Source organism: Mauremys reevesii, linkage group 9, assembly GCF_016161935.1.
Source record: "Mauremys reevesii isolate NIE-2019 linkage group 9, ASM1616193v1, whole genome shotgun sequence".
Lineage (NCBI taxonomy): Eukaryota > Metazoa > Chordata > Testudines > Geoemydidae > Mauremys > Mauremys reevesii.
In genome coordinates this window covers 31,402,818-31,426,317 of record NC_052631.1, presented here as the reverse complement: position 1 = coordinate 31,426,317, position 23,500 = coordinate 31,402,818, and the positions used below count along the sequence as shown (strand labels likewise).

At 44.8% G+C, this 23,500-nt stretch overlaps 1 protein-coding gene across 8 annotated transcripts in view; it reads right to left on the bottom strand.

Moving 5' to 3' along the window:
• The window catches only part of XRN1 (5'-3' exoribonuclease 1), an 85,409-nt gene that overhangs the window by 42,164 nt on the left and 19,745 nt on the right, over positions 1-23,500 (bottom strand). For 7 of the 8 annotated variants that reach the window (XR_005584364.1, XM_039487241.1, XM_039487236.1 and 4 more), the window contains exons 9-20: positions 22,464-22,531; positions 16,629-16,763; positions 14,962-15,031; positions 14,205-14,310; positions 13,512-13,601; positions 12,877-13,033; positions 12,210-12,329; positions 10,722-10,891; positions 7,824-7,944; positions 7,625-7,723; positions 6,414-6,517; positions 5,559-5,690 (exon numbers count right to left, since the gene is read on the bottom strand). Coding sequence is in view for 7 of the 8 variants with exons in the window: in XM_039487241.1 (XP_039343175.1) it covers positions 5,559-5,690; positions 6,414-6,517; positions 7,625-7,723; positions 7,824-7,944; positions 10,722-10,891; positions 12,210-12,329; positions 12,877-13,033; positions 13,512-13,601; positions 14,205-14,310; positions 14,962-15,031; positions 16,629-16,763; positions 22,464-22,531 (1,372 nt within the window). In the remaining variant the exon portion in view is untranslated. The remainder of the gene's footprint in view (positions 1-5,558; positions 5,691-6,413; positions 6,518-7,624; positions 7,724-7,823; positions 7,945-10,721; positions 10,892-12,209; positions 12,330-12,876; positions 13,034-13,511; positions 13,602-14,204; positions 14,311-14,961; positions 15,032-16,628; positions 16,764-22,463; positions 22,532-23,500) is intronic. The other variant, XM_039487237.1, reaches the window with a different exon arrangement.

The following is a 23,500-nucleotide window of genomic DNA, read 5'->3' as shown; positions in this document are numbered from 1 at the left end:
TGTACTTGCGTTCCGATCAGAGGAGGGCCCGAGGAGTATGTTCCTGCCCCCGCCTCATCTGGAGAGGAGGCAGAAGAAAGGCCAGGGACAAGCGGGTCCTGTGTGGGCTCGCACTCCTGGACGACCTCCTGATCTGGTGGGATCTGGGAGCCCGGTGGCTGAACCGGGGCTTGCTCCATACTGGTCAGAGGGGGACGGCTAATTGTCACCTCTGGCACCCAGAGCTCCGACGGAACGGAGCGAGATGGGAGCACCGGTATGCCTGTGGCGTGGTAGTACGCCCAAGGTGACTAGAAGGACCACTGATAGGTCTCCTGGAAGACTCTGGAGGGCACATCGGAAAACAGAGTACTGCGCATATGAAGTGTCCGCACGTGGCAACACTGATGCGTGGCTGGATGGCCCTGAAGGAGCTGAAGAGCCTTTGGTAGAGTCTCCTTCTCTAACTGACGTCGCTCAACGTGGCACCGGGGATCGGTACCGGGAGACATACCGGTACCGAGAACGGGACCTGCCACCGGAGCTGTGCCGGGCGGTCGACCAAGAACGCGAGGCTCGATGTTCAGGAGTGGCTACGGGAGTCTCGGTGCCTGGGGCGGTGCCTGGAGCGGGATCGGTGCCGAGTGTACCGGGCCAGTGAACGGGACACTGACCGGTGCCGCGAGTACTAAAGGTACCGAAATAGAGAATGGTGCCGTGACTGCGAGCGGCGTTGGGACCTCGATCGGTGACGGGACCGAGAACGTCTGCGGGACCGCGATCAGTAATGGTGCCGCTCTGCGGTACCGACGCAGGTTGGCGTGAGCAAGACAGGCTCGCCGATAGACAATATAACCCACACCGGCGGTGTCAGGGGTTAAAGCAGCGCAGGCTCTGCCCTTGCTGGACTCAACGGCTCTTGCGTGTCCGGAGTCTACGGTGCTGATACTGTTGATGCCGCAGCAGGTACCGGTGCCGGGCAGTACGACGTAGTAGAGCGCTTGGTCTGCGGAGCAGGCGGCTCGGACGCAGCTTAAAAGCGAGCTCGACCACGGTTCGTACCGGGGAGCTTTCCAGCACCGGACTCGACGGCTCTTGCCTGGCCGGAGTTAACGGTGTGGATACTGTCGGTGCCGCGGCAGACATCGGTGCCGGGCGATCCGACTGAGCATAGTGCTCAGCTGCGGAGCAGGCGGCTCGGACGCAGCAAGTATATTGTGCCTCTTCATCCTCCAGGAGAGGGAACCATGCCGAGTGGACGTCGGAGCCAGCGAGGGCCAGTGCCGGGAGGCCTTGGCGGTACCGGCGATCCGGTGCCGAGGGAGCGCTCCTTGAAGACTAACCAGCGCTCGGCGCCGAGAGTGGAGGAGCAAGAACTGCCTCCCTCAGGAGCTGCTTGAGACGAAAGTCCCGCTCCCCTTTGGTCCCGGATTAAAGGCCTCACAAATGCGGCACTTATCTGTTAGTTGAGATTCCTCGAGGCACTTAGGAGAGGATCTCTTGTCGGCATCGGTTTGTGGCCGGCTGAGCAGTGTAAAACCCTGTGGACCAGGCATCGGACCCGGCACCGGGTGAGGGGAAGGGGATAAACCCCGAACCCCTGAAAATAAATACTATACTACAAACAAATAAAGTTAACTACAACTATAAACATCTGAACTATATACTAAACGAGAGAAACTACGAGTAGCTAGGGAAGTGGAGGTCAGCTAAGCCGCGCTCCACTGTTCCAACGGCCGTCACGGGCGGGAAGAAGGAACTGAGGGGCGGATGGGTCGGCAGGGGTATATATCCTGCGCCATAGCGGCACCACTCCAGGGGGCGCCCAGCCGACCCACCGAGTGTTGCTAGGGTAAAAATCTTCCGAAGAGCCGTGCACGCGTGGCGCGCACACCTAACTGGAATGCATAGGAGCAATCACTCGAAGAAGAATCTTTCTTCTGAGGGAACACTTTCTATTACTCCCACATCCGGGAGGTGAAATATCTCATTCTAGATTAGACCATGCTTTTCGAGATGGCGGACTGGATGAAAAATAGATGGGATAGACCCCATAACTTGAGAGAGTATCCCTGACTCTCAGTCTCTCTGACCCACTGGTCCCATGGTTGAAGGAAATGGGAAATCCTGCCCCCTAGTTTTAGCTCTGGGCAGAGACCTATGCGGTCTTTTTCATAAAGAGGCTTTGGGAGTGGCAAGGCTCAGGACTTTTCTCCCAAGCCATAGTTCCTCTGGAGAACCTGCTCTCTCACCACTGATATTTCTGCCAGGATGAAGGCTGAAACAAATGCCTTTGTCAGAAGGCCAGTCTAGAGTCTCTCAAAGGCATTGTGTGGCCTCAGAAGAGACTGTTTAGATTTTGAGGCACTGTCCACCACCACCTTATCTAGCTTCTCTCCAAAAAGCAGGCAGCCCATGAATTCAGCAGAGCATAGCATCTGCTTCAACTAGCTATCCACCTTCCAGGGACAAAGCCATAGATGGTGCTTGGTCACAGGGCTGGAGGCCATGGCTTTGGCTGAGAATCCCATCATGTCCTTTGAGGCATCAGCAATGAATGCTGTTGCCAGGGAAACTTTCTTTAAAATAGAACTGAAGTCAAGGTCATCTATTCTTGAGGGCTCTGAGATCTTCTAGCCAGGAGGGAGATGCTTTGCAACACAAGTAAGTTGCTAGGGACACCTTAAGAGAGGCTGAGGAGGCCTCAGTCTGTATTTGAGAGGGGCCTCCATTTTTCTATCTGTGCGGTCCTTAGGATAGAACTCCTCTTCTGAAGGGATAACCATATTGTTAGCCAGGGATGCTCCAGCACTGTTAACCTTTGGTATCTCAGTAATTGAGAATTCTGATTCCTGGATCCAATAGAACCAAAGATCATTTCTTTTAATGTGCTTGCCTGTGTCTGGATTATCCCATTCATCCTTGATTACTTCCTTGAAGGAGGAGTGTAGGGGAACCATGGCATCAGGTGAGGATTTCAAGGGGAAAATTTCCTTAGAGGCTTACTTTTGGTATTTTGTTCAGGTTGAATCTGAATAGTGGATACAACAACCATGTTGCACAGGGTCTCAAATTTCTCGGAGGGGAAAAATCCTCTGCTGAGTCTTTCCCTGGTCCTGACTGGAATCAGAACCTGACAATTTATTGTCCTCTGTGGAGGAGGGGAAGGAGGAAGTGTAATCAGAGGACTCATAACTCCAAGATCCTTTAAGCTTTTTCTTAATCCTTTTCACTGTCTTTGTGCCCCCACCCCCTTTTAAAGTGTTTTTAGCTTACTTAGAGAGCATACGAGCTCCATCGCAGGTTTAATAAGGCCTTTTGCAGCTAGATTGCTAAGGGCCTGAAGTCCTCTTGTGACATTTCTTTTTGAGTCCTCCTGGATCCCATCCCCTCCCGGAAGGGAGAGGGGAAATGCTTCCAGGGCCCTCCTTGTGGGAAAACTGGGAAGGGGGGGTACTTATAAACCCTGCTTCTTTTCCAAAGCGCTCAGGACCCACTTTGGGACTTGGGGTGAGGATCTATGAACCCACAAGTCTGCCTCCTCTGGTCTTCAAGGGCTCCTTGGAACTTAACTCTTGAGTAATCTGACTTGGATCCTCCTCATCCTTGAGCACTCTCCCAACTCTTCCCATAGACTCCAGGTCCGTTTTTCCCACTGTGACAAAGCTCCGAGCCTGTATTGGTGGGTCCCTCACTTCCAGGTCCCTCACTTGCTAAGGCCCTCAATGTGACTTCTCTTTCTCAGTATAGTGGCAAAGATCACAGCTTATTGAGCTACTTTCATCACAGTCTCTGTTGCTCCTTAGAGCTCAGTAGGTGCAGTTCAGCCTCCTGCCTGGACCAAAGTCCACTTCCCCTCTCAAGGGAATCTCTGTAGAACAGGGGAGGAAGGGGGAAACCCAAGCCCACCCTCTACTCCAGGTTCCGGCCCAGGGACCCTAATGGTAGCAGCTGTTGACGGCTTTCCCTTCACCACTGACACCTCTTTGATTCCCTGGGCCACTTCCCCCTGGTCCCCTTTTCCCCAACTTCACCCTTACCTCAGGATTCAGCAATGCTGCTTCTCCTCCAGCTCTTTTCACCTGGGCTCGCTTGAGAGAACTGGAAAGGAGAGCTTTTAAGCAGTATGAGTGGGAACTTAATTGGTTCCAGCTGTCTCCATTAGCCTAACAGCCTTAACTGGTTAATTGGTGTCAGGTGTCTTGATTGGCCTGGAGTAGCCTTTGTTTGTCTATCCAGGGAACAAGGACCTGCTCATTCTGAGGCTGATATACCTGCCTTCCACTACTCTCTTATATCCTTCTGGTCTGAGTCCGTCACACCATATTAGAGTCTCATCTGCTCTGGTGGGCAGGGGATCCTACATGACTGTCCCATTCAGAGCTCTGGAACCTAACAGAAAACTGGGGGCAGACTAGGCACAACACAGTATCTGCCAAGCCTGGGAGGGAAGTCTCACACATGGAGCACTGTTTGGATCTCATTCAGTGCTTTTTTAGGCTGCTCCTCCATACCTGAATGTGCACATCAGCCAGCAGGGGTGCATTGCAGCTGAGGCTCTGGGGGATTCCAACATCCAACTAAAAAACTGGCCCAGAGCAAAGGAGGGGGTGCTCACTACTATACCAAATTTTGACCAGAAACCCCTGGAGCAGATGTAAAGGTTGAAAAAACTGCCACCCACACAGAGGCAAAGAAACTGGAAGCAAGCAGGAATTGAAGGGGTGTGGCCAGACCACTCGGTTCCAAAATTCTGCTCCACCTCCATGAACTTCAAAGAGAATAGAGCAGTCCAGACATCAAGAACTGTGGGAGACACTGGACTCCAGAAAAAAAGGAAAATTTTAAGTTACGATACCAAAGATGTCAATGTTATTGATCCACCCTGCATGTGAGTATACAATGAATCATCTTGCTGCTGCATGGGCACATGAATCCTATACAGTCGAAAGACCTGTCCAACAGTCCTCCTAGGGACACCTACTTTGCTCCAAAGATCTTCAGAGTGGGATGGGGATCATGAACCCACTTCCCTCTCCACTGTTTCCAGCAAATATGCAGTAGGATTCAGTAACTTCTACAGGGGGTTCTGCTGCTGTGGATCCATTCAAATTGCACCGCATGCCAGATTCCCTCATATGCAGAGAATGCATGCATTTCTGAAAAGCTTGGGAAGCCCCAGAGTGCAATGAAGATGGAATGAAGCCAGAGTGGTGGAACCTCTTGAAGGATCACTGAATGTTGCTGCAACTACAGGACGAGAAGTGGGTGTTTCAACTCTTCCTTCAAACAAATAATGGAGGGGACTGGTCAGGAGAATTATTAGTCAACAATGCTAATAAAAAACAGTTCCGTTTACCAACTTAGATGCCATTTATGGGAGAAGTAATTATTAAGTGACTGTGTTAAATGTTTCACTCCAAATTCTTATCTTTCAACACTCTCATTCACTAGCTTGCCATCTTTTATTATCATGTATGCAACAGCCCTAGTCTTCTAACTAAATCCATAATGAAGCAACAAAAAGTAGTTGAGCTTTAAAAAGTAAAATTACAAAATTTAATTTTCTAACTACTTACTGTTCTGAAATCCCCTGAACTTCTTTCAACCAGATGCTCTGTTCTTTCTCTCCAACATATGCCACTTTAGTTGGTGGCACAGTTTTTCCCAGGTAAAGCTTCTGTGTTCCATGTGGCTCTTCCAAATAAAACCTTGAAGATATTATAAGTGTATAATTAACTTCAACAGATAGGTCAGCACTTCACTAATTATTAATGAACTTATTTTAGTTAGAAAATATATTTGACTTATAGGATGGTTTCCATTCCACATCAAGTATCAGAGGGGTAGCCATGTTAGTCTGGATCTGTAAAAGCAGCAAAGAGTCCTGTGGCACCTTATAGACTAATAGACATATTGGAGCATGAGCTTTCGTGGGTGAATACATCAGTCATGCATCCGACAAAGTCGGTATTCACCCACGAAAGCTCATGCGCCAATATGTCTGTTCGTCTATAAGGTGCCACAGGACTCTTTGCTGATTCCACATCAAGAGGCCAGATTCCCCCACACTTGTGAAAAACCTGCATGAGATTCCCCTGGCAGTTTCCCTCAAATTATTCTGTCCAGGTTTGTGTGTGAGAGAGCCTCTTCCATTAGAATAAGCATGGAGTTTGTCCCACAGATCTTGACGGAAACAATGGAGATCTGTGCCTCCATAGAACTATCCAAGCCCCAAGAACCATGTTAAACAGAGCTTCCTCGTCTAGCTGCTGCCCTGAGATGCTCTGTCCCCTTTTAAATAAGTAATTTAATCTAAGTGCGCTCTGAATCACTGCTTTTAAAAAATAGTTTGACTACTGTGTAGCCTTTGGAACATTTGGGAAAGTAAATGAGTAACACAGGCAGACAACTTTCCATGCAATTGTTCTTACTTAGTTTCTCCATCTGACACAGAAATAACTCTGGCTTCTTCAAGGTGTGGCCAGTTAACAAAAACAGACTTTCCAAGCACCAAACTGGCTACATTTTCTACAGACTGAAAAACAAAAGTTACTCTATTTCAGTTATTCTATCAAACAAATAAAATTACTGCAATAAAACATGAAATTAACATGAAAGCATTATTGACTATAATAAAAAAATCTAATTTGAAAGTGGTAGCAGTTTATCTTGTGATACACAATGAAAAGCCTTAAGAGCTTTTAACACAGTCACTTTGGATTGTGATACTTATTGTATACTTACAGAAGCCCACCATCCTCCCCAAGCTTCAAAGCCTGAGCCACTACATCTACACAGCTATTTTTAGGGCAGCAGTGTGAGCCCCACAAGTCCAAGTCTGTGACCCAGGCTAGGAGGTTCACTTTCATGAGCTGTGTAGATACCCTTCCAGTTAGCATTGGAGAGAGTAACTTCCAATATTTTAAAATTGGGACAAAATCCAAATCCTCCAACAGATTCCCACTACCCAAGGACATTTAATCACCCTAATTTCTCCTCCCCCACCCCACCCTTTATTATTTAATCTCTTTTACTATTGACTACAGTGCCTTTTATTAAAGTTTTTTTTTGAGATTATATAGGTAACCATCTCCAAATGTACAGTGAAACCTGTCATGAGACTACCTGAAGAACTAGTAGAAATGAGAAGGCAATATGACCTAAAGGTCTGAGCCTGGGACTGAGACACAAGAACCCCAGGTGTTGTAATTCCAGCTTCTCTAGTGATTTGTTCTCTGGCCTCGGGCATGTAAGAGCCTCTGTGTGCCTCACAGTTTCTCCCTCTGTACAAATGCAAGGGAAACTTAGTTACCTCATAGGTTGTTTTGCAAAAAGTAGAGTGTAACACATTTATGCAAAGCTCCATGTGTAAGCCAAGCATTACTGCTTGCCTAACAAGGACTGAACAAAATTATACCAAATATCTTGGTAACAATTTAAATTGGTTACTTAACACACGGGGTTGCCTATGAGAGGTGGTCCCTAGGGCAGGTTTCACTGTATGTATTTTTCTTCTTTGATTTTCTCCTATGATAACACAACACAGAAGGCGATAAAAAAACCCTAACCTTAACTTCTCATTAGGCATATGTAACTAATATAGTGCATAATTAAGACTGTCATTAGAAAGAGAGACCGTTACCTGCTCTTTTGAATCCTGGTCACATATGATTTCTAACAGCATATTCTCACCATGGCTGCTCTGCTGGAATACTTGTACCCCACTTTTTTTAAGATAGAACTAGATGAGAGAAAGACAGCACACAAAACCTATGTCAAATCTTTCCCTAATAATTTGTGAAATAGTTGGGGTGAAATGCCAAAGTATAGTAATCATTTACCTTATGTGCAATGTGTTTTAGAGTGGGAAACCCACAAAAATACAATGCGCTCTTGTTAACTTTAGTTATCTTATTGTGGGTTATTTCTACATGCCAGGCATCCAAAGATATTGTTTTATACCTAGAAAATAAAAATATTAACAAAAACAATGTATTTACTAAAACAGCTTCAACAAAGAATATCATATCAAGGATAAGTTAGTTCTCAACATGTAAACTGGAGAAAACTGCTTTCAAACTCTTCCTAAAAAACTCTCTCTTTAAACATGATCTCATGTCCTTCATGGATAATTAGAGCCAGTAAAGAGATGTTAATAATCTTAATAAAAAATTAGCTTCTTTGTTGAGCCATTTGCCAGCCATGCTTAAACAAGCAGTGGTTAGGCCCATGTTCAAGAAACCATTTTTGGAAATTTATAACCTCAGTAATTGCCATCATCTCTGACTTTTCTAAAAGGTTACCAAGAAGTGATGATGAGTTCATTCGAGCAATTTTTCTGAATCTTATCAAGTTAGGATTGTATTTGACTATGACTGGAACAAAGACGGTTATCCATGGATTATCTACTTCTAACAATAGACAAGGGTATAGAATTCATGCTGATTTTATTAGATCTATTAATAGCTTTTAATTTAATTAACCATGATGCATGGACAACAAGCCTGTAGGATCTTGTACTAGTCCTTCAATGGGTGTGTGTACACAACGAGGTCCCATAAAGTATTGTTGGGCAACTAAAAGCCTCCCAGTAGGCCCTCACTTGTGGAGTCCAATCTTGTTATCCCACCTTTTCAATGAAAGGTGCTAGGAGAGTGAGACTGAGTTCTGTGTCATTGATATACTCAGCTGTGTTGACTGCTCATCAACCAGAGAGGTTACTGGCTCATTTCTTTCTTTGTGCATGACCAAAATAGAGATACGGATGAAAGGCAGCTTGTCATGACTCAGTTCAGATAAAACTGAACTAGTGTTTGCTGGTCAGAGGAAGAAATAGGAGCAATAGGTGTAAACAGTATATACATACTTTACAGAGAGTGTAATACTTGCTTTTTAACCAAATATTTTACAGACTCTTAGTCTTAAAGTCTTATTAGAGTCATAGTTATTGCAAAATTCTAAGATAGTAAAGGTGGCACATGGTACCTTTCATCATCTAAGGATCTTCATTCTTCTCTAATTGGAACCTTACAATAATACTGCCTTGCCTTCACTACCTCCAAGCTAGACTATTGCAAAATATTTTTCTTAGGGCTATTCTTGAAGATCACCTAGAACAGGGGTCAGCAACCGATGGCACGCGAGCCGATTTTTAATGGTACGCTGCTACCTGCTGCCTGCCAGAGTCCCGGCCCCACTCAGCCCCTCTGCCCATCGCTCTCTCCTGCAGGGGCAGGAGGCAGAAGCTTGGTCCTGCCAGCAGCCAAGTTCCCCCCTCCCTGCTTCTTCCCCCAGCGTGCTGCTTTCCTCCCCCATCTCCTCTCCTTCCCTGCGCTGATCAGCTGATCACCCTTGCGATGGGGAGGGTGAGGGGGAGCGGAGCTGCAGCGTGCTCGCTGCTCCGGGGAGGAGACAGAGAAGAGGTGGGGACAGATGGGGCCCTGGGGAAAGAGGTGGAATTGGGCATATTCCATCCAGCCCCCTGCCATGAGCGGCTCATGGTAGGGTGCTGGGAGCACCCCCACGAGCCGAGGACCTCAGCCCTCTGCCCTGACCCTCCACACACACTCAGTCTTCTGCCCTGCACCCCCACACACCCAGCCCTCTGCCCTGACCCTTGAACCCCCCCACACACCCAGCCTTCTACCCTGCACCCCCCCAGCCCTCTGCCCTGAACCCCCCCACCCCAACACACACCCAGCCTTCTGCCCTGCACCCCACCCACCTCCAGCCCTCTGCCCTGACCCTTGAACCCCCCCACACACCCAGCCTTCTGCCCTGCACCCCCAACACACCCCAGCCCTCTGCCCTGACCCTTGAACCCCTCCCACACCCAGCCTTCTGCCCTACACCCCCCCACACCCCAGCCCTCTGCCCTGATCCCTGAACCCCAGCCTTCTGCCTTGAACCCCCTCCCTCAGCCCTCTGCCCTGACCCCTAAAACACCCTCCCCCCACCAGGTCTGGGGTCCCGGCCACAGGCCCTGCTTAGCCCACTGCCAGCCTAGGTGAACAGAACCCCAGGCTGGCAGCGAGCTGAGCAGGCTGGTGGCGTAAGATTAGCATTTTAATTTAATTTTAAATGACGCTTCTTAAACATTTTGAAAACCTTTTTTACTTTACATACAATAGTTTAGTTATATAATATAAACCTATAGAAAAAGACCTTCTAAAAGGTTAAAATGTATTACCGTCACGCAAAACCTTAAATTAGAGTGAATAAATGAAGACTCGGCACACCACTTCTGAAAGGTTGCCGACCCCTGCTCTAGTGCTTTAGAACTGGTCTGCTGAGGAACTGCCTCTACCCAGGTGTTTACATCATTCTCCTCACAGGCCTCACCATATACTTCACTGTCACAGTTGAGATTATCTGGGATGCTCTTGAGGTCATATCCTGGGTCTGACCTTCATAAGACTGGTAGCAAAGCTCTTGGAGCATCCCACCTTGGGAATCTGCTTCCCTTAGTGCATTGAGAGTCACCAAACCTGCAGACCATTGTGTAAGGCATGTGGTTTAGTGTCTGGTTAATTTGTTTAGCAAAATGTGGCTGCTCTGGCTTTTAGCAACTATGACTATCATCATTCATCGTGGGCAGCACAATTAATTGTCTGTTTTTACTGTTTCTGTATCGTTTGATGCTGTGACTAAAATGCTAGGAAAAAATATCAAAATTCTAAAAACAGGTTATCCAAATATTTTTTGGTTGATCCACTATAGAATAATTACTACAGAATTACCTGGTGTGGCATCTTTGTATGGCAGGGAACTTCTCTGGCCACGGTGACAGGTATTTGAACTCTGTGTCTTTGTCATACCAGTACATTAGGCACTCACTGTGAGTATTTCTTCGCTTCTCATCTTCCGATAGGCACTTGTTGCAAGATTCCATTGCTTGCAGCAATCGTTTCTAAATTAAAAATTCTACTGGTAGTTAATTTTTTTATTAAATTAAGTATTTTAAAACTCATGGTCAAAGTGAGATGAGCAATCAAAAATATTTCAAAGGAAAAAAAGTATAATCTTCCTGACTCAAGCTTCCCACTCTACTTAAAAACTGCGTCTGCTATTCAAGTCAATCATCCCAGCCTTCTCACTTCAAGAATTTATCTCCAAGGCAGGTGGATATCTGCACTTTGCTGGCCAACATAACTAGTGGATAAGTGCTTCCTGCTTTTTATCCTGCTCCCATCTAGAACAAAATAAAATGATTAACTTGTAATCTGTCTGGGGCATGAAAACTGGACACAAATTTGCCATAATGTAAAATTCACTTCATCCTCTTCCAGTTTAAATTTAACATACATAACAAAACCCTAACAGACTCTGCTGGATAATGCCAGGTAACAGGCTGTGGACCTCACAGAAATCGTGTAATGACTACTATAGATGCAGATACTCATATGTATAATCATTATATTCCCCTAGGTCTTCCATGTAATAGTCCCCATGTGAACAGTCATTTGCTCCCCATATCTCAGAAACTCATCAAGGCCCCTAATCGTGCTCTGAGAACCATGCAAAGCCCCCAGTTCTCAGTGCAGGACCTGAGCCTTCATGACTCTACTCTGCTTCTTTCTCTACTTACTATTTTCCTTTTGGGTATTCCTGTTATTATGATAACTTCTTTCATTCTTTGACCAGCTCAATCTTAATTTCATACAAACTGATATACTGTCAATTGTTATTTTGTATGCAAAAGAAAAAAAAACTTGATCATTTTATTTCTTTTACCTTTGCTTTAAAAATAATGACAAATACTTTGAACCAAATTGAAATTTAAATGTTTCCCTTTAAAGTCTTCTGCCCATTACTGTTTTTCATATCAAGTGATTTTTCTTCCATATAGACTTTGTCCAAGCTGCTTTTTCTGGTGTATTTATGAAAAAATAAGGAGTCTTTATGGAAAAAAATATTTTGAACTAAAACAAGCCACATACTTGCAATGCCAACAATCAGAGAAAGCCAATTTTTCAAGTTTAAATTACTACTCCTTCCAAAGTGAAGGTTGCTTGTAGAAATGTTACTACCAGTCTTCTGAATTAAGAACATTATATTTTAAACTTTAAGGTTAACTGTGAATTTCCAGGCAACATGTTTACATTTTTCAATGTCCTAATAGTCATATGCCTATTTAAACTTATTTATTTACAATCTTAACTGTAACTTATGCAAGAGTTTGTCTGGGTTTGGTTACACATTTTTTTCCTTGAGTTGAAAGCACTCACCTCATCAATAAATGGGATTAATACTACTGCTTCCCATTCTTGCTGTTTTCCATTTAAGTCTGTTTTAAAATCTGGAGGATAGTATTCTATGATTGGAGAATCTTCGCTAGTCATCAAATGCTAGAAAATCAGAAAGCAATACAACAGGGGAATTCAGTCTGGCTATATTTTCATAGACAATTTAAGATTCAGTCTAGGATGACAAAACAGGTGAGGCATGATGTTAATTCAAAGTAAAGGCTAAACTGGAATGAACTGATAGTTTAACTGCCTCATTCAGAAATTACATAGTGCATCCAAAGATTGTATTAGAATAATTTAGTAAATTTTATGCTTTAAAAATCATATAATTACAATCTAAATGTCAAGCTCACTTTGACAACAGGAACAGAAAAGACAGCAGAAGAAAGTTTCTTATTTAAAAAAATAATAGGTATACCAAACCCCCGCTAGAATGTGGGGTTCTGGATCCATGCGCGGTCCCGCGTTAATGCGGGAACCATGTTATAGCGGGGACCACCTTACCATGGATTCCAATGATGGTAATTAAATTTGGGATCCATGCGCAGTCCCGCGCTATAACCGAATTCACGCTATATGGACGCGCGTTCTAGCGAGGGTCCGTAGTATATGATAAAACTGGTAAAAATCAAATTATAAAGCCTACCTCGTAGCATTTAGGTAGCAGATCTTTGCTAGCTGCTGGAAGTACTGCAAGAAGCTGTTCAAATGGCATGAAAGGTTTTCCTAACTCAAACTGGATTTTGAGTTTACTGATATTGCGAATGTCTGATAGGTAAGGTGCATAATGATAAGGGTAATACCTACAGAAGAAAAAAAAAGTAATTTGAGTTAATTTCAGTACTACAACATACACAGTACAGAAGCAAACGAACATACATTAAATCAGGGGTTGGCAACCTTTCAGAAGTGGCATGCTGAGTCTTCATTTATTCACTTTAATTTAAGATTTTGCGTGCCAGTAATACATTTTAACGTTTTTAGAAGGTCTCTTTCTATAAGTCTGTAATATATAGCCAAACTATTGTTGTATGTAAAGTAAATAAGGTTTTTAAAATGTTTAAGAAGCATCATTTAAAATTAAATTAAAATGCAGAGCCCCCTGGACTGGTGGCCAGGACCTGGGCAGTGTGAGTGCCACTGAAAATCAGCTCATGTGCCGCCTTCGGCACGCAAGCCATAGGTTGCCTACCCCTGCATGAAATGGTGTCAATATATTACTCAAAGTTCACTTGATCCCAACACAACTCAGGATCTCTCATCTGACATTCATTCACTTACCAGCTCCATGACTGAACCCCATGGTAGTAATAGTGCAAAATCCACTGTATTGCCTGGACATAACATTCAGCCTGATCAGCCAGGAAGTCACTTAAAAGAGAAAGAAATGTTACGTATTGATTTTTTTCCTTCTTTATTTACTTTTTACTAATATATGATTCAAGGGAAAGCTTCTTGAGCAATTAGCAACTACACAGTCTTCTGGGCCCCTTTTGGAGTCATATCAATGGATCTTCCTTCTGGCACAAGAGGGCTTATCATGGCAAACTTCTTAATTGACTAATACCTCTGGCTGATATGAAAAGAAGTGTCATGGCTATATTTTAACACCAAGAACTCCTTTCCTGAGGACTGGATATGCTGCCTTAGATTCCAGATACTGAGGGTATGTCAACATACAATTAGACACCTGCAGCTGGCCTGTGCAAGCTGACTTGGGCTCGTGGGGCTTGGGCTAAGGGGCTGTTTAACTGAGGTGTAGGAGTCCGGGCTTGGGCTAGAACCTGGGCTCTAGGACTCTGCAGGAGGGGGGTCCCCAGAGCTTAGGCAATTAAACAGCCCCTTAGCCTGAGCTCCGCAAGCCCCAGTCAGCTGGTCCAGCCAGTCACAGATCTTTAATTGCAGTGTAGACATATCTTAAGAGACTTGTCTTCAGTATTTTAAAAAGTGAAAACAAGCTCAGTATAGACTTACTCTGAAACTACTTCCACACCCATCTTAGTCATATAATACGTTCTTTTGTATTGCCTGAACTCAGTCTCAAACAGGTCTTCATCTTCTTGTTCATCTTCCAATGCATCTGAAATGAAACCAATAGAGAGAGACTGGATTAACATTCATTTCTTAGCCAAAAGATTTCAGACTGTTCAGTGTTGACATTGTTACTGTAGTTTTATTCCTGAATTCACAGTTGAGGAGAAATATTCCTTTCTGTACAGGAAGAGAACGAACAATAAAACATGTACCATTCAGTCCAAAACCTTACTGGATTAAGAGTCTGCAAATGGTCAAAGGTTGTAAAAGTTATACAATTTGTTTTTTGACCAAAAAAACGTATGGAAGCAGGCTAAATGCTGTCAGAAAATAATAATCTGCACACTTATTATTTGAACCAAAATATTGCAAAGATTTAATAGTGACTTCTAATATCACTAAAAATTCATTGTTTTTTTTATAAACTGACCAATATATTTCAATTTATAAAGGAAAAAATTACATATCCGATGTAGGTGCTTTGGACTAGTTTTAAAACACAAAGGCACAAGCAAAAAAGTAAATCCATTACTTTTTGTCCTCACCCACACAGGTTACTAGGAAAAAATATATTGCTGTTATTTTTTTACGTTGTATTTGTTTGCACTTCCTTACCAATTCACAATTGGTTTCCCAAATATTTGTACAGATCATCAGGGTTCTGCTGTACATATTCTGCATAATACTTTGCACTTACTTTTAGAAGAAGTCATAATTCCATCCTCAGTTTTCTCTAGAGCAGCCAAACACATGGAGTTTTCCTGAACCTATTAAAATTATGAATTCACAGTTGAGATAAACAAAATAAGAAATACATGGCAATATGTGGGTAACATAACACATTACCATTTAATGTGCAACTTAAAACTAAGATGCTGAAGTAATTTTTTACTTTTTAAAACAAACGCCAAAAGAGTTGCATTTGTTTTGCCCTATTTTTCAAAAATGCTTTATACACACACACACTTTTTTTTTTTTAAAGGAACAATGAGAAAAAAAAAACTTTTAAATATTGTTTAATATCTGTGTCTGATTAAAAAGCCTCTAAAAAAGTGGGGGCAGATGGAATTTATGTGATCACATTGGCCAATTATTGTCTTCATTTGGGTGCTACATTTTTCTTTATTAAGGGTACGTCTACACTACCCGCTGGATCGGATAGCGATCGATCGATTTATCGCGTGTAGTGCAGATGCGATAAATCGATCCCCGATCGCTCTCCTGTCGACTGCTGAACTCCAACAGTGCGAGAGGCGGAAGCAAAGTCGACAGGGGAGCCACGGCTGTTGATCCAGCACCGCGAGGACGCAAAGTAAGTAATTTTAATTCGATCCAAGATATGTCGACTTCAGCTATGCTATTCGTAGCTGAAGTTGCGTATCTTAGATCGATCCCCCACCAGTGTAGCCCAGGCCTTATAGTGGGTGCCCGCTACATCATCAGCCCCTAATCTAGCCACTTTTCCACAGTAGCTGTGAAATTAGCCTTCTGAGCAGCTGTCACTGACATTTTATGGATCAAAAAGGTTATCTACTACTGTACAGCTATCCTCCACATCTATGACAGATGAGAAAGTATCCAAGAGTACAGCTAGTCATATTAAAACATATGCATTTTAAAGCATATGTCTTACTCTTACAAAACTGAAACAGTACTAGTGAGTGGCAGAGTTAAGTATACTGATGGAGTTAATCACAGCTGAGTTTCATGCTGCTGCTACTACTGTCACTGGAAAAATGCCACTGTGAAGAAATAAGAGTGGTCCACTTCTGCTGCTGAAGGCATATAGGAGAGGCAGACATAATGGAAAATAGGAGTTGTGAGGATGGGGATATAGACAAAAATAGAGGAAAGGGTTAGTGCAAGATAAAGAAGGTAATACCTTTTAAGTGACTTTAAAACAGCATTGCCATTTTGATGTAAAATCTAAGGTATCAGCTCTGATGGAGCAAGCTATTTACTTAATCAGCATCAAACATCTGACTGACACACCCATCTTCTGAGCTGCCAAGACTAACTTTCACAGTCTGACTTCTCCCTCTGAATTATGTTCCATAGCAGCTGATGGAAAGACACACTGATTTCTATCTTTTATTTTTTAACAGAAGTATGTGCTTAATTTGAGAAAAATGGCAATGGAAAGTGCATATGAATGTGTAAATATGTGTAAGACAGATATATCGCTCAACAAATATTAAAGTTTTCCATCATTTCTGATTTCTAAAAAGCCAGAAATAAAAAATATAAAATACCACATTTAACAGTTTGAGATTTTAAAAATAATTAAACAGATCTTTATTCATACGTTTTGACAAATAGCTGAGTATTTCTACATTTTCAGAGCAGTACATTTAAAATACCAACCTTCTGTTTCTTTTGCTTATGGCGTCTTGCTTCTTCTGCTGCGATACCAGCTGCCTCATTGAGGTATTTATTGCCTACTTTGCTTTCAAACCATTTTAGGTCTACAAAGACTTCGCTGAAGTGTTCACGATCAAACTGTGTATAGAGATTAAAGTAAATTTAGAACAATTATTTTAAAGGCAATGTACACTATTGCTGAATGAACACGGTAGCATATGAAACAGAAAATGCAAGCTATTTTTATCTGTAAGAGCTGCATTAGATTACATAAAATGTTATCTGCACATGAATGTTTAACCCACGAGCGGAGGCAGTCTAACATGAATCACCTCTTATTATAGAGACAGAAAATGTATATTGAAAACCTACTTTTTCTTTTTCTTGTAACCTGAAACAGTTTAAAGAGATTAGATGATTTTAAAATTATATTATCCATCCTACAATATCACAGAATCACAGAACTGGAAGGGACCTCAAGAGGTCTTCTAGTCCAGTTCCCTGCGCTCAAGGCAGCACTAAGTATTATCTAGATGAGTGGTCTCCAACCTTTTTATGCCCAAGATGACTTTTTGAATTTAAGGGCAACCCAGGATCTACCCCGCTCCTTCCCCAAAGCCCCGCCCCACTCACTCCACCCCCCCCATCACTCACTCTCCCCCACCCTCACTCACTGGGCTGGGGTAGGAGGTTGGGGTTCAGGAGGGGGTGCGGGCTTTGGACTGGAGCCGGGGGGTTCGCAGTGTGGGAGGGGGCTCTGGGCTGAGTCTGGGGCAGGGCATTGGGGTGCAGGAGGGGATGAGGGGTGCAAGCTCTGGGAGGGAGTTTGGGTGCAGGAGCGGGCTCTGAACTGGGGCAGAGTGTTGGAGTGCAGAAAGGGGTATGGGGTGCTGACTCTAGGAGGGGGGTCAGGGCTGGGGCTTGGGATGCAGGAGGGGGATCAGGGCTTGGGTGCGGCCTCCCGCCAGGCAGCACTTACCTCCGGCAGCTCCTGGTTGGTGGTGCAGCGCGGCTGCTGCTAAGGCAGGCTCCCTGCCTAACCCAGCCCCTCGCCGCTCCCAGAAGGGGCCAACGCACCCCTGCAGCCCTTGGGGGTGGCATGTGGCTCTGCTCACTGCCCCTCCCTGAAAGCACCACCCCCGCACCTCCCATTGGTCACAGTTCTCCATTTCTTGCTAATGGAAACTGCAGGGGTGGTGCTTGCATGCAGGAGCAGCGCACAGAGGGAGACACCCCCCCGCCCTCCGGGGCTGGGATGGCCGCTTCCGGGTGTAGTGTGGAGCAGGCAGGGAACCTGTCTTAGCGGCAGCTCTGCTGTGCTGCCGGAGATCTCAATCAACTGGGAGATCCTCTAGGATAAATAAATAAAATAATAATATATGGAGATATACCTATCTCATAGAACTGGAAGGGACCCTGAAAGGTCATTGAGTCCAGCCCCCTGCCTTCACTAGCAGGACTAAGTACTGATTTTGCCCCAGATCCTTAAGTGGCCCCCTCAAGGATTGAACTCAAAACCCTGGGTTTAGAAGGCCAATGCTGACTAATCTGCGTTTTAAAAATCTCCAATGACGTAGATTCCACAACCTCCCTAGGCAATTTATTCCAGTGCTTAACCACCCTGACAGTTAGGAAGTTTTTCCTAATTTCTAATCTAAACTGACTTTGCTGAAATTTGACCCTGTTGCTTCTTGTCCTATCCTCAGGAGTTAGAAAGAACAATTTTTCTCTCTCCTCCTTGTAACAACCTTTTATGTACCTGAAAACTGTTACGTTCTCCCTCTGTCTTCTCTTCTCCAGACTAAACAACCCTATTATTTCAATCTCACCTCATAGGTCATGTTTTCTAGACCTTTAATTTTTTTTTTCTCTTCTCTCGACTTTCTCTAATTTGTCCACATCTTTCCTGAAACGTGGAGCCCAAAACTGGACACACTACTCCCATTGAGGCCTAATTAATGTGTAGTAGAGCATAGGGATGTAAAATACTAAATAGTTAAACAGTTAAAACATCAGTCTTACCAGTTAACTGACCCTAACCGTTAGCCCCCAGCCCTGGGCCACCTGTATGGGCCAGCTAGCCCCAGCCATGCAGGGCCGGCCGGAGCAGCCCCAGCTGCAGAGCCCTCAGCCCCTCTCCCTTTAGTAAGTTAATCATTTAAATGACATAATTTTAATAGTTTAAATGGTTAACTTTTTAAACGAATATTACATCTCTAGCAGAGCAGACGAATTACTTCTTGTGTCCTGCTTACAACACTCCTGCAATGACATCCCAGAATGATGTTTGCCTTTTTTAACAAGTTTTCCACGGTTGACTCATATTTAGCTTGTGATCCACTGTGACACCCAGATCCCGTTCTGCAGTACTCCTTCCTAGAAAGTCATTTCCCATTTTGTATGTGTGCAACTGATTGTTCCTTCCTAAGTGGAGTACTTTGCATTTGTCCTTATTGAATTTCATCTTATTTACTTCAGATCATTTCTCCAGTTTGTCCAGCTCATTTTGAATTTTAATCCTCCAAAGCACTTGCAACCCCTCCCAGCTTGGTATTGCCCACAAACTTTGTAAGCATACTCTCTAAGCCAGGGGTCAGCAACCTATGGCACGCTTGCCGAGCCGATTTTTAATGGCATGCCGGAGCTTGCCAGGACTCCAGCGTGCCATTAAAAATCCTGCCTGCGTGGCAAGCTGCAGGGTCTGCGCTCCCTGGCCGGAATGCCAGCCGAGTGCAGCAAGCCGCCGGCCCCACCCCCGCCTTTCCCCTGGAGCCCTGCCGCCACGCACGCAGGGCCCTGGGGTCCGGGGCTGCATGTACCCACAGGGCAGCGTTTGGCTCTGTGGGGAGGGAAAAGCGCTCCCCGCTCATCCGGAGCCGCACCGCCGCGCGTGCAGTGCTCTGAGGGGCGGGGTGGGGCTGCGCGTTAGCGGCAGCAACAAAACTCCGGATGAGCGGGGAGCCTCATGGTAAGGGGTCCGGGGTTGGAGAGGGGGTTGGATAAGGGGTGGGGGCAGACAGGGAGCAGGGTGAGTTGGATGGGGATCCCGGAGGGGGAGGTTAGGGGCGGGGTCTCTGGAGGGGGCAGTTAGGGAGCAGGGGGGGTGGATGGGGCATGGGAGTCCCGGAGTCTGTTAGGGGGTGGGGGTTGGATAGGGGTCAGGGCAGTCAGGGGACAGGGAGCAAGGAGGGTCCCGGGGGGCAGTTAGAGTGGGAGGGTCTCTGGAGGGGGTGGTCAGGGGACAAGGAGCTGTGGGGGGTTGGATGAGTCAGGAGTTCTGGGGGGGGGCTGTCAGGAGGTAGGGATGTGGAGAGGGGTTGGGGCAGGCAGGGAGCGGGGGGGTTGTATGGGTCCAGAGTTCTGGGGATCCTGTCAGGGGCGGGAGCGGTTAGATAGGCATGGGAGTCCAGGGGGTTCTGTCTGGGTGCAGGGGTATGGATAAGGGTTGGGGCAGTCAGGGGACAGGTAAGAGGTAGGGTCATAGGGGGACAGTCAGGGGACAAGGGGCAGGGAGGCTTAGATAGGGGGTGGGGTCTCAGGGGGGGTAGTTGGGACAAGGAGCAGGGGGGGTTGGGGGCTCGGAGGGGGGCAGTCACCCAGCCCTCTGCCCTGAGCCCTGTACCACCCAGCCCTCTGACTCCTTCACACACACCCCATGACCCCAGCCCTGACTCTGGCATCCCCACACATACCCAGCCCCTCTACTCTGACACCTGCACCCTCCTCACATGCCCCCATCCCTCTGCCCTGACTCTTGCACCCTCCACATCCCATGCACCCCGCACATCCCCACCCCTCACACCAAATGGGAGCTCCTGCACCCCACTCACATTCCCACCTGCACCCCTCACACCAAATGGGAGCTGACCAGGTAAGTGCCCCCACATCCAAACCTCCTGCCCCAACCCTGAGCCCCCTCCCTCATTCTAGCTCCTGGCCAGACCCTTCACCCCCAGCCCTGTGCTCGGTCCACTCCCACCCTCAGCTCAGTGCAGAGAGAGGAAGAGAATGGGCCAGAACCAGGGAGAAGGTAGGTACTCACTGTATGTGGGCAGGGCCAGGACCCTAGATCGGCAGTGGGCTGAGCGGGTCCGGCAGCCGGATGCCTGCTGGCAGGAGCTGGAGGATGGAACCCCTGAGCAGCAGTGGGCTGAGCCGCCCACCTCACTGCCGGTCTGGGGTCCCGGCTGCCAGACCCTTCCCAGCTGGGGTCCCAGCCGCAGGCCCCACTCAGCCCACTGCCGGCCTAGGTGAACAGAACCCCAGACCAGCAGTGGGCTGAGCAGGCCATTGGCGTAAGATCAACATTTTAATTTAATTTTAAATGAAGCTTCTTAAATATTTTGAAAACCTTGTTTATTTTACAATACAACACTAGTTTAGTTATATAATATATAGACTTGTAGAGAGAGACCTTCTAGAAAACATTAAAATGTATTACCGGCACACAAAACCTTAAATTAGAGTGAATAAATGAAGACTCGGCACACCACTTCTGAAAGGTTGCCGACTCCTGCTCTAAGCCATTATCTAAATCACTGATGAAGATATTGAACGGAACCAGACACAGGACCAATCCGTGCAGGACCCCACTCGATATGACCTTATGCTTTATCAGTATGAACCAATGATAGCTCTGGGAATGATTTTTCAACCAGTTATGCACCAACCTTATAGTAGCTCCATCTAGGTTGTATTTCCCTAGTTTGTTTATGAGAAGGTCATGCAAGACAGTATCAAAAGCCTTACTAAAGTCAAGATATACTACATGTACCACTTCCCTCCTATCCACGAAGCTTGTTACCCTGTCAAAGAAAGCTATTAGGCTGGTTTGACACAATTTGTTTTTGACAATTCCATGCTATTATTTATCACCTTATTATCTTCTAGGTGTCTGCTAATTGATTGCTTAATTATTTGCTCCATAATTTTTCTGAGTACTGAAGGTAAGAGGATTGGTCTGTAATTCCCCAGGATTTCCTTATTCCTCTTTTTATAGATTGGCACTATATTTTCCATTTTCCAGTCCTCTGGAATCTCACCCACGTGAGATAATGTACCATCTTATGTTTAGGTACATTATAGAATGTCAATAGTTTTTGGGTCAAATGTTCATGTACAGATAACACCTTAGTCACATTGATATGGTCCATGCCTTTTGTCACTTCTAGGACAGATTACTGCAATGTACCCTAATGGGGCTGGCCCTTGAAAACCACCTGGATTGCTTCAGCTAGTGCAGTCTGCTGTTGTCCATCTTTGTGAGCATCTAACACTTCCATACTCTAAACTGATTTCCTCATTTGATTTCAGGTGCAATATAAGATAACAGTTATAATCTAAAACCAATTACTTAATTTTCTGCTTCTCTCCCCAAAATCTATTATAACAATCAGATCAGATGGCAATTGGTTGGACTGTGCGACAAAAGTGCAACTCGCAGCAGGGACCTCATCTACAGAATTTTCTCCATCTAGTGGTTTATCAGAGCTAGAGCATGGTGCTTTCCTGGCTAAAGTTCAAGGTATAATTAAATAAGGCTTTTATGTAAAACTGAGGGACAGATCCTCAACTAATATAAATTTCCATAGAGTCATTCAGTAAAAGATTCAGGAGCAGATTCTTAGCTGATGCCAACTGTCTATAGATCTAATCTTTTATGGAGCAGTGAGATAGTTCCTTGGGTGAATACATTTCAACTTTTGTCCAAAATAGGAGGCTTGAACTCGCTATGAAGACTGTATTTTGATTGCGTATTTTTAAAAGTATGAGGCACTCAGACACTATAGTGATGGGCAGCCCTATAACATATACACAGTACAAATAAAGGTTACTTACATCTGACAATTTTGTAAGATATTTCTCAAAGCGTTGTAAGTTCAGATGCCCACTTTCATTAATGTAGCCTATTGGGGGGGAAATCATGTATGTGTTTAAAGACTTACATTAAAGTTCTATGAGCAATAATACCCCCCTTTCTAGACACTCAATGAAATCTTCTCCAGTAAAATTGAAAAGCTTTCTAACACATCATATACAGTCTGCTGAGGATGTCAATCAAATCTAACAGCAACAAAATTAATTATCCTTACTTTCAAACAACTGAAGTTAATGTACATTCTAAAACTCTTCATAATAATTTGTTAGCTGATGACCAGTTAGTGCATATAAGATTGAAACTGAACATTCCCACCTGAATATTCTCCCACTGAAGCCTAGACACTAGAATCTTTCATATTTTAGTTTCCATAGAAAACTCCTTCTCTTCACCCATTACCCCATCCAGTTTTCTCCATCCACTGTCCCACTACAGGCCTGAAACTCCATTAACCCTCTGCAATTTCTTAGTATTTTAAAGATGCTATACTATATTTTCTTTGTTCTCCCAATACAGATTGGATACAATACTCATCTAAAGTCTATATATACACACCTGTGGTTTCTCCATGCTACCCACTAAACAAATAATCTCAAAAACTACAGTTTATGGATAGACTTCATAACTAGCGACAGTCACATTGGAAAAAGTAAATATGGCTCTCCCATAAAAAGGAATCTTGAAAATAATAAGATATCAGTAATAAAGCTGATGTATCATGTAAGCATTCTGGGGCGAGTGACAAAAAGGTTTGGTAGCTCACAGATTTATCGGTGAGAAAGCGATATGCGACATTACTCATATCATTGTGGTCTTCGCCCCTTTCCATACTTTTCCTGTATTTTTTTTAATTCTTGCCAGGCCAATAGCATTAAACAGTAATACTGTGAAAAAGAGTGTTAATACCCATGGAATTAGATACAAAAAGAAAAAGACAGTTATCTGTTCCGTAACTGGTGTTCTTCGAGATGAGTTGCTCATGTCTATTCCACAGTAG